Raw genomic sequence first — 12,465 nt, 5'->3', positions numbered from 1 at the left:
CTCAAACGTCATAGCGTGGGATGCTGCTGGTCTTACGACTTTCGGCTCACGAATGACATCACACGACCATTTTGGAGATGAAAACACAGTAGAGGAAATTCGAAATCGATTCGCTGAGAAAAGCCACTTTCAAAGAGTTACGAGCAGATTTGGTTGTTTGAACTTTCATTCTTCTTGCTGAATAATCCAGAGATCATGGCCAGCCAGATGGAAAGTATCCTTGACCAACAACCAATCGAACACTCTCCAGAGACAGAATAGATATTAAGGAATACTTGCAACTTGCTCCACTAGTTTGCTGTAGCTAATGTGTGATTTTTTTCTTTTTATTGCATAGTATTCTCATTTATAGACTTAATATAGTTCTTTCACTCTGAAATTCTATGTAAGTTGTCCGAGCCAAGTTCACACTTTCTATTTAAGAAAGACACAAAACACTTTGTGAACATGGCAATATGCCCTTTCTGAGACAAAATCAAGGGTTCGACTTGTAGTTTGTCACTGTTATGAGCTATATCTGATCCTTAACTCTGCCTTTCAAAATTCAAGAACATCTTTTTAATTTAAAGGTGAGTATATTTGTTTCAAATTTGAACGATTGAGGTTCCTAATTAGAAGTTTGGTAAAATTCAATTGAAATAGTACTAACCACATTTTAATATATCAGTTTGCAGCAAAGGATTTAGAAAGAAAATCCAAGAAGTGTGAAAAAGAAGAAAAAGCGGAAAAACTAAAGTTAAAAAAGGTATCGGGTATTTTATGATTGAACTCAGCTGTTTGAAAAACACGGCTGGAATCAAAACCATTGGACGCCTACTCAAGCTGTATATTTCATGCATGGCCTTAATCAGTCCTTGAGCCAAAGTAATAGTTTTTTCAACTCTCAAAATAGAGATTTCTGTAAAATTTTTTTGGTTTAACATCCTATATTCTCTACATTTGATTTCTGCTGAAAACTATTACAACTTGTAAATGTTATCTTCAGGCTATCCAAAAAGGGAATATAGAGGGAGCAAAAATACATGCAGAAAATGCCATAAGACAAAAGAATCAGGTAATCAAACCATTTATCAAATTCTGACTATATATCAAATAATCAGTAGTGGTAGTGTTAGAGATAAAAACTTTCTATGAGACACTATGTAAGATGTAATTAAAGATAACCTCTGGACCATACTTTCTAGTAATTTTCACCCATGTTTTTGTATTTCAGTACTAATAAATTGATTAGAATGAGAGAGACAAGACAAGTCAATGTTTATTTTGTTTGAAAATAGTACAAATTTGAATATACACTTAAGAAATGTTTAATGTATAATGACCAGTCATGGAAATTAACTTAAAAGTTATGAAGACCTTGGGTCAATTAAAGCTCATGAAAAGTTTCATTGAAGAAGGTATGCTATCCTTTAATAGCAATGTAATGAGATTTCAACAATCATTTTCATTGCAGGCTCTGAATTTTATGCGAATGAGTTCAAGAATTGATGCTACTGCATCACGAGTGCAGAGTGCTGTTACTATGAAACAGGTATAATTGTTAGTTAATATAAGTTGAGTTATAATATGCAAAGCGTGATAATTCCAATATCACTTTAATTACTGGTTGTAATTTAAAGTTGAAGTATGAAGTAAATTTTTATGGATGTCTTTAAATCTATTTAGTTCAATCTCTTAGACTGTGATTGATGCTGGCTGTGTTTGATACTGACTGTGTTATTGTTACTTTTGTAATTTCCAGGTGACAGGCTCAATGGCAGGTGTAGTGAAGTCAATGGATTCAGCAATGAAATCCATGAATTTAGAAAAGGTGTGTCTCTATTACAAAAAATCTAAAGCTGTATGGAAGCTCTGGTCCTTCATTTGCTTATTGATAATCTGTTTTTGGTTTTCAAAGTATGGTTTAAGTATCCAACGTTAGTCCTGCAAACCCCAGCATAATAGTCAGAATAAATCTAATGCAGGTCCCCTCAAGGATTTAGGATAAGTTTCTCTTCAATTTACCAAAACTCATTCATGATTCTTGAATAGTTAATAACTCCCCTTCATTTGATTGTTGAATATTTAACAACAGGTGTCTGCTCTGATGGACAAGTTTGAACAACAGTTTGAACATCTGGATGTTCAGTCAAGTTATATGGAGAATGCAATGAGTGACACTACAACACTGACAGTGCCACAGGTGAAGCTATGTTCTATCATGCATTGAATTTATTATCTGTACTGTTACACTGCAAGTACACTTAGATCCTTTAAAGAAAACAGCCCTTAGAGGTGTGAAGAATTTGCTATCATGTCTTATGTCTTATGTGGTGTCATGTCTTAGTTCAGAGCACCTTACTTTTTTGCAAATTTGAGGTGGTTCCAACACCTGTTCTTAACATTTAAAATTTAAGATGATAACATTCTGAGTGTCATTAGGCCAATTGTTAAGGTGTCTGTGGCTAAAGGATTTCAGTGAAGAACATCTTTGATATGTTAACACATGAATGTCATGCTATAGTGTTAGTCCTTGGTATGGGTCCCAGCCGTCACTGGCTTACAATGCTGATTCAAGTACATTCATTGACAAAAATTTCATAAAAACAACATGTCTTGTAGACTCCAATCAGTCCAAAGCTATGCACTGTACAAGACTTATTTTTAGTTGTTGATACACTCTCATGTTCTGAAAAGGGAAAACCACAAATATGTCCATCACAATAGGACTGCCTAAACTTGGACTAAGACAAATGCTCTTACCTACTGAAGATACCAATAATATCACGATTCTCGTTTTTGTGCTGTTCTTTATAATTTGTAGGGACAAGTTGATAGTCTTATGCAGCAGGTTGCTGATGAAGCTGGGTAAGTAAAATGAATTGGTGTAATAATTAAATTGCTTTCCCCTTCTCTGGCAAAGTGAAATTATTCCTTTACCATACTGGTTCTTATGACTACAATCAAACTTACAACAGTGGAAGAAAACTCAGGGTTAATTTTTACTTAATGACTATTTTATAGTTATGTAAATTTGTATAACATGAAAATTTATGCTATCAAGGTGATATAATTTTTCTTGCATATACACTATTCCAGTTTTCATGAATGTGTAGTACATGTTATGTTGGATGAATGTTCAATTATCAAATGAGTGTAACTCTCAATTGTTGATCTTAAACATGATGTTTCAAAATCCTATCTTCTCCAAATAGCTTGGAACTCAACATGGAACTACCAGCTGGACAACAAAGTCAGCCAATTGGTACAGCTTCATCTGCGTCTGCAGAGCAGGTAAACTACTGTACATGTTACACTTCCACGAAGTTTAGGTTCTGTAGTTAAAATCTTCAGCTGTAATACTCATAGTTATATTTCAGTTCCTGAGTTCTCAATAAAGAGATGCACTCTCAATCTGATTTATAACAATTACCAGCATTAGATTAACTCTGTGATATCAGTAATCATGAATGATGTTGGGATCACAGAAATGTTGTGTTTAGGTGTCATATAATGGTTACTGGTATTATTTACAATAATTTATAATTATGTACCAGTAATTTAACTTGCTTTTCAGTTACAGGCGTGATTCACCCTTGTTAATTTTAGATTAAGTTAATTAATATTAAAATAATCAAACATTGTTACAATGTACTTCATTCAATCTTTGCAGGATGAGTTGTCACAGAGGCTGGCTAAACTACGACAATCTTAGGACAGACATGTGTGAACAAGTCATTGAAAATAATCAATGTCTGGTAGTAAATAAGTGATTTGTTTTTGTAATTCTTGATCAGTGAAAAACACAGCTCTGTACCATTTTATGCACTGTAACATTTGGTCTCTGACCTAAGTTGCATTATCTGCCTTTTGTTGTGAACAAAAATACCAGCAAGCCCACTTGTATTCCACTGACAAATTTACAGATCTTTTAAAAGTGCTTTTGAAATTTGCTTTTGCTTGCAGTTCTATAATTTAAACCTGATTCCAGATTTTATACATTAATGAAAGGTTGTCCAAGTTTCTTTCAAAAACAGTATTTAATTGACAGGCATCTACACAGTTGATGTGAACTGAACTGTGATATGTATTTTGGAAAATTCTCCAGACCATTTCTTACCAAAATTTGTGAAGTTTTAGCCATCAAATTAATGATTAACTTCTGTTCTAGAAAGCTTAAAGGTTTTCCAACTTCACTTGAGTAATATCTGTTTTTTTTTGTGGAGAGACTTGACTTGTGGAGAGACTAAAACTTGTAGAGAGCTGCTTGGTATGAGCAAGGGCTCATTGCTGTAGTCTCCAAGCCCTCTCTCTTGTGTACTCACTGTTATTCATTTCCTGGCTAAGCAGTGAAAATAATTACACCTTAGTGCAGAACAAAAAAAAAAACACATACACACACACACACACAAGCAAGTAGATTAGTACATAGAACACATAGAGGAAAGAATCTAATTAATGAAAAGATTCAAAACACCTGCATGGGAAGATTACTACAGCTCGCACTGATTTTGTGTAAGATGAATAATCTTATACCTTAGCTGTGGTTGCTTTTAGGATCAAGCAGTTTGGATATGGATGGCTGTTACCATGATTGTTGTATAGCCATTCTGATGGGAATTTTGTTTTTACTAAACTTTGTTCATTCTTGATAACTTCTGGTTGGACAATGTTCATTTTAGGTAATAAATGGTCTAAAGCTATTTCCCTTTTATATAATATCTGTTCAAGCTCAAGAAAACAAACATGTTACAACTTAGCCAATGATGTGTTGTGTGTCCAATATGTTGCATGATTGGTTACCCCTTCTTAAAGAAATGATCTTCCCCTCTTTTTGCTAGCATTACTGTTAAACAAGCCAAAAATGATCTTTGGCAATCATTAAGTTGGGCAACATTTAACCTAATTATCAGTGTAACGTGGATGCTGTAGTCTCCAAGCCCTCCCCATCAAGTCCAGATTTCCCATAACTTCAAATTTCTAACTTTGTTATTTTTGTCGAAGGTCATGGTAAAATGTTAATCACACAGGTTGGGAGAGGTCTTAGATGTTATAATGTTTAATTCCCTTTTCAAAAATAAGTTCCAGTAATGCTAGTAGGACAAGCTGAGTCCAATTCAGTCTGAAATTGTATGTGAGATTTACAAAATCAGACAAACATGAAACGACAACAGGTAGTGTAAGAGGATGAGGATAAAGTCAAAACCACCAACATTGGAAACTTTGAGAGTTTTTGGATCTTTTAGACCTGTACACTTTACAACATAGAACCCTGAGCCCAACTTTCTTGAAAAATGGAGCATGACAATTGTCCACTTTCTCAAACTGTTTCTGTGGAATTGTTTCTAATCTTCATTTTGTCCATGCAAAAAAGCCTCTGCCAGCTGAGTGTTAATTAACAATACAATGCAATAGTAGTGTACAATGACAAAATTTATTTACATTAAATTACATAACATGCCTTGAAGTAATTAAAAGTGACATGGCCAAAAGCTCACAGTTTTTCTCAAGCTTAGCTCTTGCAAAATTGTTCACCTCTCAGAACATCTAATATCTGAGGACAAATATGTTAAAATGTTTTTGCACCAAATAGAGGTGATTGGTAGTATATACACGTACCACTAAACAAACCTCTAGTCTTAGTAACATGCAAATTTGTACTCATTTCTTGGGTTAATCCCCATCTCAATTGCATAGGAAGATCATGGCATATTTTAAACACAGAACTAAACAATTAAGCATCAATAGTATGGTAAATAAAAGTTAACCTCACTTTACAACCATTAACTCCATGGGCTGGTTATTTAACTCAGCGACTGTTAGTTTATCTATTAAGAGGGTTGATTTAATGAAAAGAATGTCCTTCCATTGATACCTTTTGGCCCTCTTGACCCTTTTCACTAAAACAAATGTTCAGAGAAAAGGTTCAGCTAAATTGAAGATGGCTTTGGACCAATTTTTGTTAGACTACAGCTTAATTTTGTTTAAATAACCAGCCCTAAGTGATCAGCTTCATGGTGATTAAAGACTGGGAGCCAAACTGGAGACCATTGCTGCCAATTCATTGGCCAAAATTTCTTCTCTCAGGCCACCAGAACAGTCCCAGCTTGGAGCACTGCTTTTAGACTTGTGTGATAAATAATTTTTAAAGAGATCAAACAAAGATTACACTCTAAATAAGTGTTGAAAAATTACATGATTGTATTATTAATAATAATAATGACGGTAATTTTTTTAAAAAATTCAATCTCATTAGACAGAATATAACAATCTTTCCCATTTAAAAAAATAATTATAATTACATCAATTGACCACTTCCCCAATGGTGCTTTTCAGGGCCAATACAAACAAATTGAGAAAAACATTATAAATAAACAAATGTTTAAAAAATCCCAACTTACTGGAGACAGACCAGTTGGTTAAGTACAAAGCGCTGCCAAGAAGTTGAACTTGGAATAACTGAGAACAAATCTAACAAATAGCAGGGTGGAGGACTTGAACCTCAGGCCAGCAGATTACATGACCAGCACCCTAACCACTCAGCCACACTGCCTCTGTAGATCATTAAAATCTACACAATAGAGGAAATCATAACCCTTCAATCCCAAAGAGTGACTACTTTCTAATCTCCTTGCAGTATCACTGCTTAAATTAAACATTATGGACACAAGAATAATAACAAAAAACTGACCCTCCAAGTTGCAAATTCTCCTGGTTGGTACCATGGGCAATTCACAGAGAACTGTGTGGAAATTTTTTTTTTTGCTGATGACTGGTGTAAAGGGTTAAAGTTAATTAAAAACTTTCCTATGTTGACTTCTATGCTCAACACCCAACTGGGGGAACTTCTTTCCACCAGTTATAGGGGTATAGGTGCTTCATAATTTCAATCCCTCCTTTAGGAATTGAGATATTGAAGAAGCCAAACTTTGCTTGAGGAAGTTCTGGTTCAACTAGCTTAGCAGGAAAGGAGTGATGAGTGCGATAATTCAGAGCAAAAATCCAAGACTCTAATCCTCTTCTTCTCATAACTCCTCCTTGATTGTAGAATGCAAATAAGTCTACGGTTAGTGGAAGACCCTCTTTTTCAATGACAATGGTTCCACTTTGAATCCATTTGTTTTTCACTTTAAGTCCTGCAGCTTTGAAGGGAGCGATAAATTCATTTAAGGTCATATGTGCAAATCTTTCTTCTCCATAAAATCCAATATCCACATCATTGTCCCATGGGAGGGGTCTGCCAATCCGTAAGGCTCCCCATATCGAACCATACATTAGCCAATGGCCTACTTTCATTTTATTTAAAATCATGTGAATTTGATACGTGAGGTCAACTAGTGCATTTAATTCTTCTTCACTGTTTTCACACTTGACAACAGGTCTCCAAAACCAGTTCTTGTAGTAAGAATAACTTTGTAAATTTATCTCTACATAAAGCCCCACAAGAACAAGTAAAAGTACCATGCGAACTAGTAATCTACGTTTCCTCAGTCTCATTTTTTCACTTGTATGACCTCCTTATCAAGCTGTTGTGTAACTAGAGGCCACCAAAATATCTGTGTAGGAATAAAAATTGTTTGTCAACAATTTTTTAAAAGAACTTATCCTTTAATAAAGTAGTTTAATTAAATGAAGATATCTCACTGGTGAACACAGCAAATCTTTTGCATACCCTTTTTCAAAGTGGCAAAAGTATAAACTAATCCTGACCCTGCCACATGCAAAAGTTTCAAAACCATTGAGATAAATTCAACTATGTTAAACTATTCAGCCTTGTTCTGCATACTGGATAATAAAATTCTTTTTGTTTTGGTACAAATCCCAAGACATATATTTAGCAAAAAACAACACTGGGAAGTTAAGTCACAAACCAAAAGCAAGTGATTTACAGACTGGTCTCAAGTTCTCCCAAGATGTACAGTGAATTGGTATGCTTGTTAAGGAGATTCCTCAGTATTGCACTGCACATGTATCCTTAACTGAGCATAACAATCACATAATCAGGCAAGTGAACATGCAGTTCATTGCTTTTGTAAGATAGCAATGGTTTATTGGTATGGTAAACAATACGATTTTGCCCAATTAGAGCACACCTACCATCTCCATTCATTCTTAGGAAAACCCTTCATCATATTTTACAGGGATAAAAAAATGCATCAATCAGTACAAGAAGGGGGCGATGCCTCCCACGGTGGGAAATTGTTCCCCATCCAAAAAACCAACAGATCATTATAACAATGCATGTTTATCTTTCTTTGAAACTGACCATAAAAGGAATTGTGCAACAATTTTCACCTCTACAAAAATATGATCAGGATTTTTTTTCAAGAGTCATCGACAATCTCCAACTCATCAATCCTTAAAAATCCTTTATTTTTTGGTTTGATTCTTCTGACAAATTTCTATTTAAAAAAATATTACTCCTTTACATCAAGAATAATTTTGTATATTGCAAAACACACATCGATATTTATGCCTAAGAGGACTCAGGCTGAACACAACCTTATCCAAAAACCAGGGGTTCAGAAAATTGAAAGCATATATTTCACAATTAAAAGTGGAAATCATAAACAAACTTGTGTTAGAAATTTCAGGGCAAACAATTATTAACATTGCCATTTCAAATAATCTTGTTCCATTTTCTCTTTGCTACTGTCATGTCCCCTTCAGATTGGTTGTATGATCTACACACCACACTCCATTTTCCTATTTTTGATGTGAGAGAAGTTAAATGTAAGAAAATAAAATAAATTTGTGCTTTTTGTTCTTATGATCACCTGAAAAATTAATCACCTCACAATCAGTATATATTGTTGATTATTAATTTTGTACATCTATTGTTCTGATTGATTCACCCAACTCTGGTTATTAGCTTGTATTCTGAGTCACCTTAGATGGAAATGCACTTAAAATTTAAACATTCAGAATTAAATGAAATGTAGTAAAACAATTTTTCCATTCCAGCCTGGGGAATAAGAGACTGGTTAAAGCCAACTTGGTGCTATTATTAACTTGGTTAGCTACTTACCATCTCATATCTGAAGTGTGCTCATGCAATAATAGCTAAATATTCCCCTCAACTTCAAATTAGAAATTATTCAACGACAAGTAATTAATGATAAGCCCAAGGAAAACAAACCTCACTGTTACCCCTAAAGCAAGTCAGTGAGTGTTCCGTTATGACCCCAACTCCAAAACAGAAAAAATTATTTGCAGTGATCACCTCAAGATGTAACTTAAAGGTATGTTTTGTTAAAATCACGAAAGCTTTCGGCCAAAGTTTGTTCTTTGCAGGAGAAAAATTGTTAAATAACGAAGATAATACGTATATACGTATTCCCCTCAACTTCAAATTAGAAATTATTCAACGACAAGTAATTAATGATAAGCCCAAGGAAAACAAACCTCACTGTTACCCCTAAAGCAAGTCAGTGAGTGTTCCGTTATGACCCCAACTCCAAAACAGAAAAAATTATTTGCAGTGATCACCTCAAGATGTAACTTAAAGATATGTTTTGTTAAAATCTCGAAAGCTTTCGGCCAAAGTTTGTTCTTTGCAGGAGAAAAATTGTTAAATAACGAAGATAATACGTATAGAACTTTTTCCGTGTGCCTCATGGTGTCACATCAGTTTGAACATTGTTGGCGTCATTTCTACGATCAATAAGGTTATAAATAATCGAAAATGGCAGCCAAATTTTTTAAATAGAGTGTATTTCAATAAATAATACTTTTAGGCTCAAGGTTGGATTTTAAGACTCCTCAGGGAAAAATGTAATCATGGAAATTTACCGAAAGACTTCTAACGTAACAATACAGAACGTACTTAAAATTCTAATATGAAATCGCAGAACACAAGCTGACGTATTGTTTATTATGGCGACTGACCTACTCAAAGAGCTGGTGTTCAGGCAGTGTTCACTCACTTGATGGTCATACTACCCAATTTTTACAACCATTATGCAGAAGCACTTTCATTTGTTACTTTTTGTTTAAAATGGCCCCCTACTGGAACTAATTATGAGTCTAAGCAAGAATAATTCAATTCCTCCACCGGCTATTAACGTTCGCGTGTTAAAGTCTAACAGCAGGTCATGATCCATGGCGAAAACGGCGACCTTACGCCTGCTTTAGTCTAAAGTCTTTAGTTTGGTTTAGTCTTTAGTCTAAACCATTGATAACAGATTGGAATAAGATGAATGGCTTTTCACTCACCTAATCTTCACAACACGTGTCCCGCAAGAAAAGCTCAAGTAAGATTCCTAGCGCCTCTCATCGTCGTGCCCATGCGCAAAAAAAGTAGAGGAATGGGATTCTAATCAGAGGGACTGAGTGAATGGTACCTTTGAAAAAAAAAATAATGTAAGAAAATAAGACAAAACAAAACAAGAAAAACAAAAAGGAGAATGAAACGAAAACAAAAACCAGAACTCCCTCATTTAGCTTAAATTATCCTTTTAACTATTTATCGTTTGTTTATTTATTTTTAATCATGATCTCTTTTCGTAACGGCAATGAGTCATCTTTTACAGTTGTGTACTTAGTAGCCAGGCCTTTGATTTGGAGTGAGGCATCTAGTGCATGATGACAAGAAGCAGCGAGGTTTGTGTGGGCAATCACATGATTTCGAGTGCATTTTGGAATAACTAAGCACGAGTAAATTTTTTCAAAGACTAACAAAATTTCACTACAAGCTCGTGCAATTTCGTGTTTTTTTTTTCGGTCAATACAACCGCGTGCGATCAAAACAATAATATAGAATAATGTTTTCATATTTAAGGCGCAAAAAAGTTCAAAGTCGGGCTTAACAGTTCAAGGAATTGTTCAGTCCGGTTTGTTACTTCTTTGCACTGAATTAACCCACTTCTGCATTTAATTACCTGAAAACTGCATTTATCTTAACCAATCAGAACTGAGTAATTTTTTTTATGTATCTTATTAGTACCATAACAAGGTCAACCTTAGCTTCACTCCTGTTCAAAGGCTTGGCAACCAAGCACACAACTGTAAAATGGCCTATTGAACTGGTTGGAGTCAAGAGTTTAAAGGCTAAATCAGGGCGTTGGCCGGGATATGTCGATTTCATTTTTAGCTTGGGGTGAAAAGCCTTGTGTTTTCCTAATGTAGTTTCTTATTGCCGATGTCAGTTTGATATAAAGAGATGCGATCTCATCTCTGTTTCCCAATACATTAATCTTACCCACAGGCGACAAAGGCTCACATCATTTTTACTCATTTTCCGTGAGCAAAAAGCCATATGCGAAAGGAAAAGCGAAGTCGATCCGGGAAAATCTAAAACTGAGGCCTTGCCGTATTCACCGAGAGGTCAATACGGCTGGCTAGGCTGAGGTTTGAGATTTTCCCGTTGTGACCTAATTGTTGAAGAACATTTCTTTAGAGACAAGAAATGAATTCTAGTGAAAACACCTTTCTCTATTTCTTTACCGAGCTCAAAACTTACCATCTCTCTTATCCTATTTACAAACATGACGCTATCGACATTGCGGATCTTAGCAGTATGCAGGACGGGCTTCATATGTAACTTCGAAACAGACCTCGCTCATCATAGAGTTTCTGTGGCTCAGTGGTGGAGCTTCAGAGCCCGGAATCCGAAGATCTGAGGCTCGATTCCTTAGGGGACTCAGACGAAGTTGACGTTTCGAGCGTTGCCCCTTCGTCATTCGCTCTGACGAAGGGCTGACGCTCGAAACGTCAGCTTTGAAACGTTTTACGGTGGCGAATTTACGTTATCAACCCGTTGATTATACCAAATTATCAAGAGTATATGAACTATCTATAATCTCTTGTCGACTTTCATCGTTTTCATGCACTCTACTAAAATGAACCAGACCCTCCAAGAGCGAAAACTGGGCTAGCTGATAAGCAAAGGGCTGCAGGAATTTGGTAGGTCCGGGGGCAGATTGGCAGTTTAATTTTGATCGGGATGTGAAGTCAAGTTTCGAAATGGATCTTTGTGGGGTTACTCCAAGCTATGGCCTAAATATATATGAAACTGACGAAGCTCAAGACACCAGTGTCTCGAGCATGATCATATTTGCAGCCGTTCAGGTCGATCGGGTGATGAACCAGATATCACGCCTTTGGAAATTTACAATTAGATGAAACCAAGATGAAACAAGTTTTGCTGGATAGCACATTTCATAAACTTTCCATTTATGGTGGTTGCACTGTAATAATGTTTCGGGACACCCAAAGGTCTACCAGATCCTTAATCCGAATCTGAATACCATGGAACAGCAAGCTTTTTTTCGTTTTGTTTGTTTAGCACGTGGTGGTTTCTTCTTCTAAATGTTTCCTAGTTCACTTATTATGAATGATCACAATCTATGTAAATACCTTGCAGTGTTGTGGTCGATATTGGTTTTTGTAGTACGTTTCCTTTCCCACAAAAAATCCGCGCAATATTTTTCACTCGTAAGTAGACAAATATATCCCAGATATTGCATTCAACCTATATTTAGTTTG

At 35.4% G+C, this 12,465-nt stretch overlaps 2 protein-coding genes and 1 pseudogene across 2 annotated transcripts; 1 reads left to right on the top strand and 2 right to left on the bottom strand.

Moving 5' to 3' along the window:
• Positions 1–12,465, bottom strand: part of LOC136283584 (uncharacterized) — a 215,570-nt pseudogene that overhangs the window by 95,695 nt on the left and 107,410 nt on the right.
• Positions 58–4,682, top strand: LOC131777600 (charged multivesicular body protein 1b-like). The gene is made up of 10 exons (XM_059093912.2): positions 58–214; positions 550–569; positions 668–745; positions 986–1,054; positions 1,454–1,531; positions 1,742–1,810; positions 2,075–2,182; positions 2,804–2,847; positions 3,195–3,273; positions 3,653–4,682. The coding sequence occupies exons 1-10, from the start codon at positions 196–198 to the stop codon at positions 3,692–3,694; spliced, it is 606 nt and encodes a 201-aa protein (XP_058949895.1). The 5' UTR covers positions 58–195; the 3' UTR covers positions 3,695–4,682.
• Positions 6,672–10,279, bottom strand: LOC131777603 (ribitol 5-phosphate transferase FKRP-like). The gene is made up of 2 exons (XM_059093915.2): positions 10,195–10,279; positions 6,672–7,535 (listed from the first exon to the last, which is right to left on the bottom strand). The coding sequence occupies exon 2, from the start codon at positions 7,474–7,476 to the stop codon at positions 6,805–6,807; it is 672 nt and encodes a 223-aa protein (XP_058949898.1). The 5' UTR covers positions 7,477–7,535; positions 10,195–10,279; the 3' UTR covers positions 6,672–6,804.

This window comes from Pocillopora verrucosa, chromosome 9, assembly GCF_036669915.1.
Source record: "Pocillopora verrucosa isolate sample1 chromosome 9, ASM3666991v2, whole genome shotgun sequence".
NCBI lineage: Eukaryota > Metazoa > Cnidaria > Anthozoa > Scleractinia > Pocilloporidae > Pocillopora > Pocillopora verrucosa.
Note: the sequence above shows the minus strand (reverse complement) of the source record. Positions and strands in the feature narration are given on the sequence as shown.

Bases quoted from the DNA above. Each gene is read 5' to 3' on its own strand.
- LOC131777600 (XM_059093912.2), top strand. The intron at 1,532-1,741 runs GTATAATTGTTA...TGTAATTTCCAG, and splicing joins GTGCTGTTACTATGAAACAG to GTGACAGGCTCAATGGCAGG. The intron at 3,274-3,652 runs GTAAACTACTGT...CAATCTTTGCAG, and splicing joins CATCTGCGTCTGCAGAGCAG to GATGAGTTGTCACAGAGGCT.
- LOC131777603 (XM_059093915.2), bottom strand. From the start codon at position 7,476: ATGAGACTGAGGAAACGTAGATTACTAGTTCGCATGGTACTTTTACTT.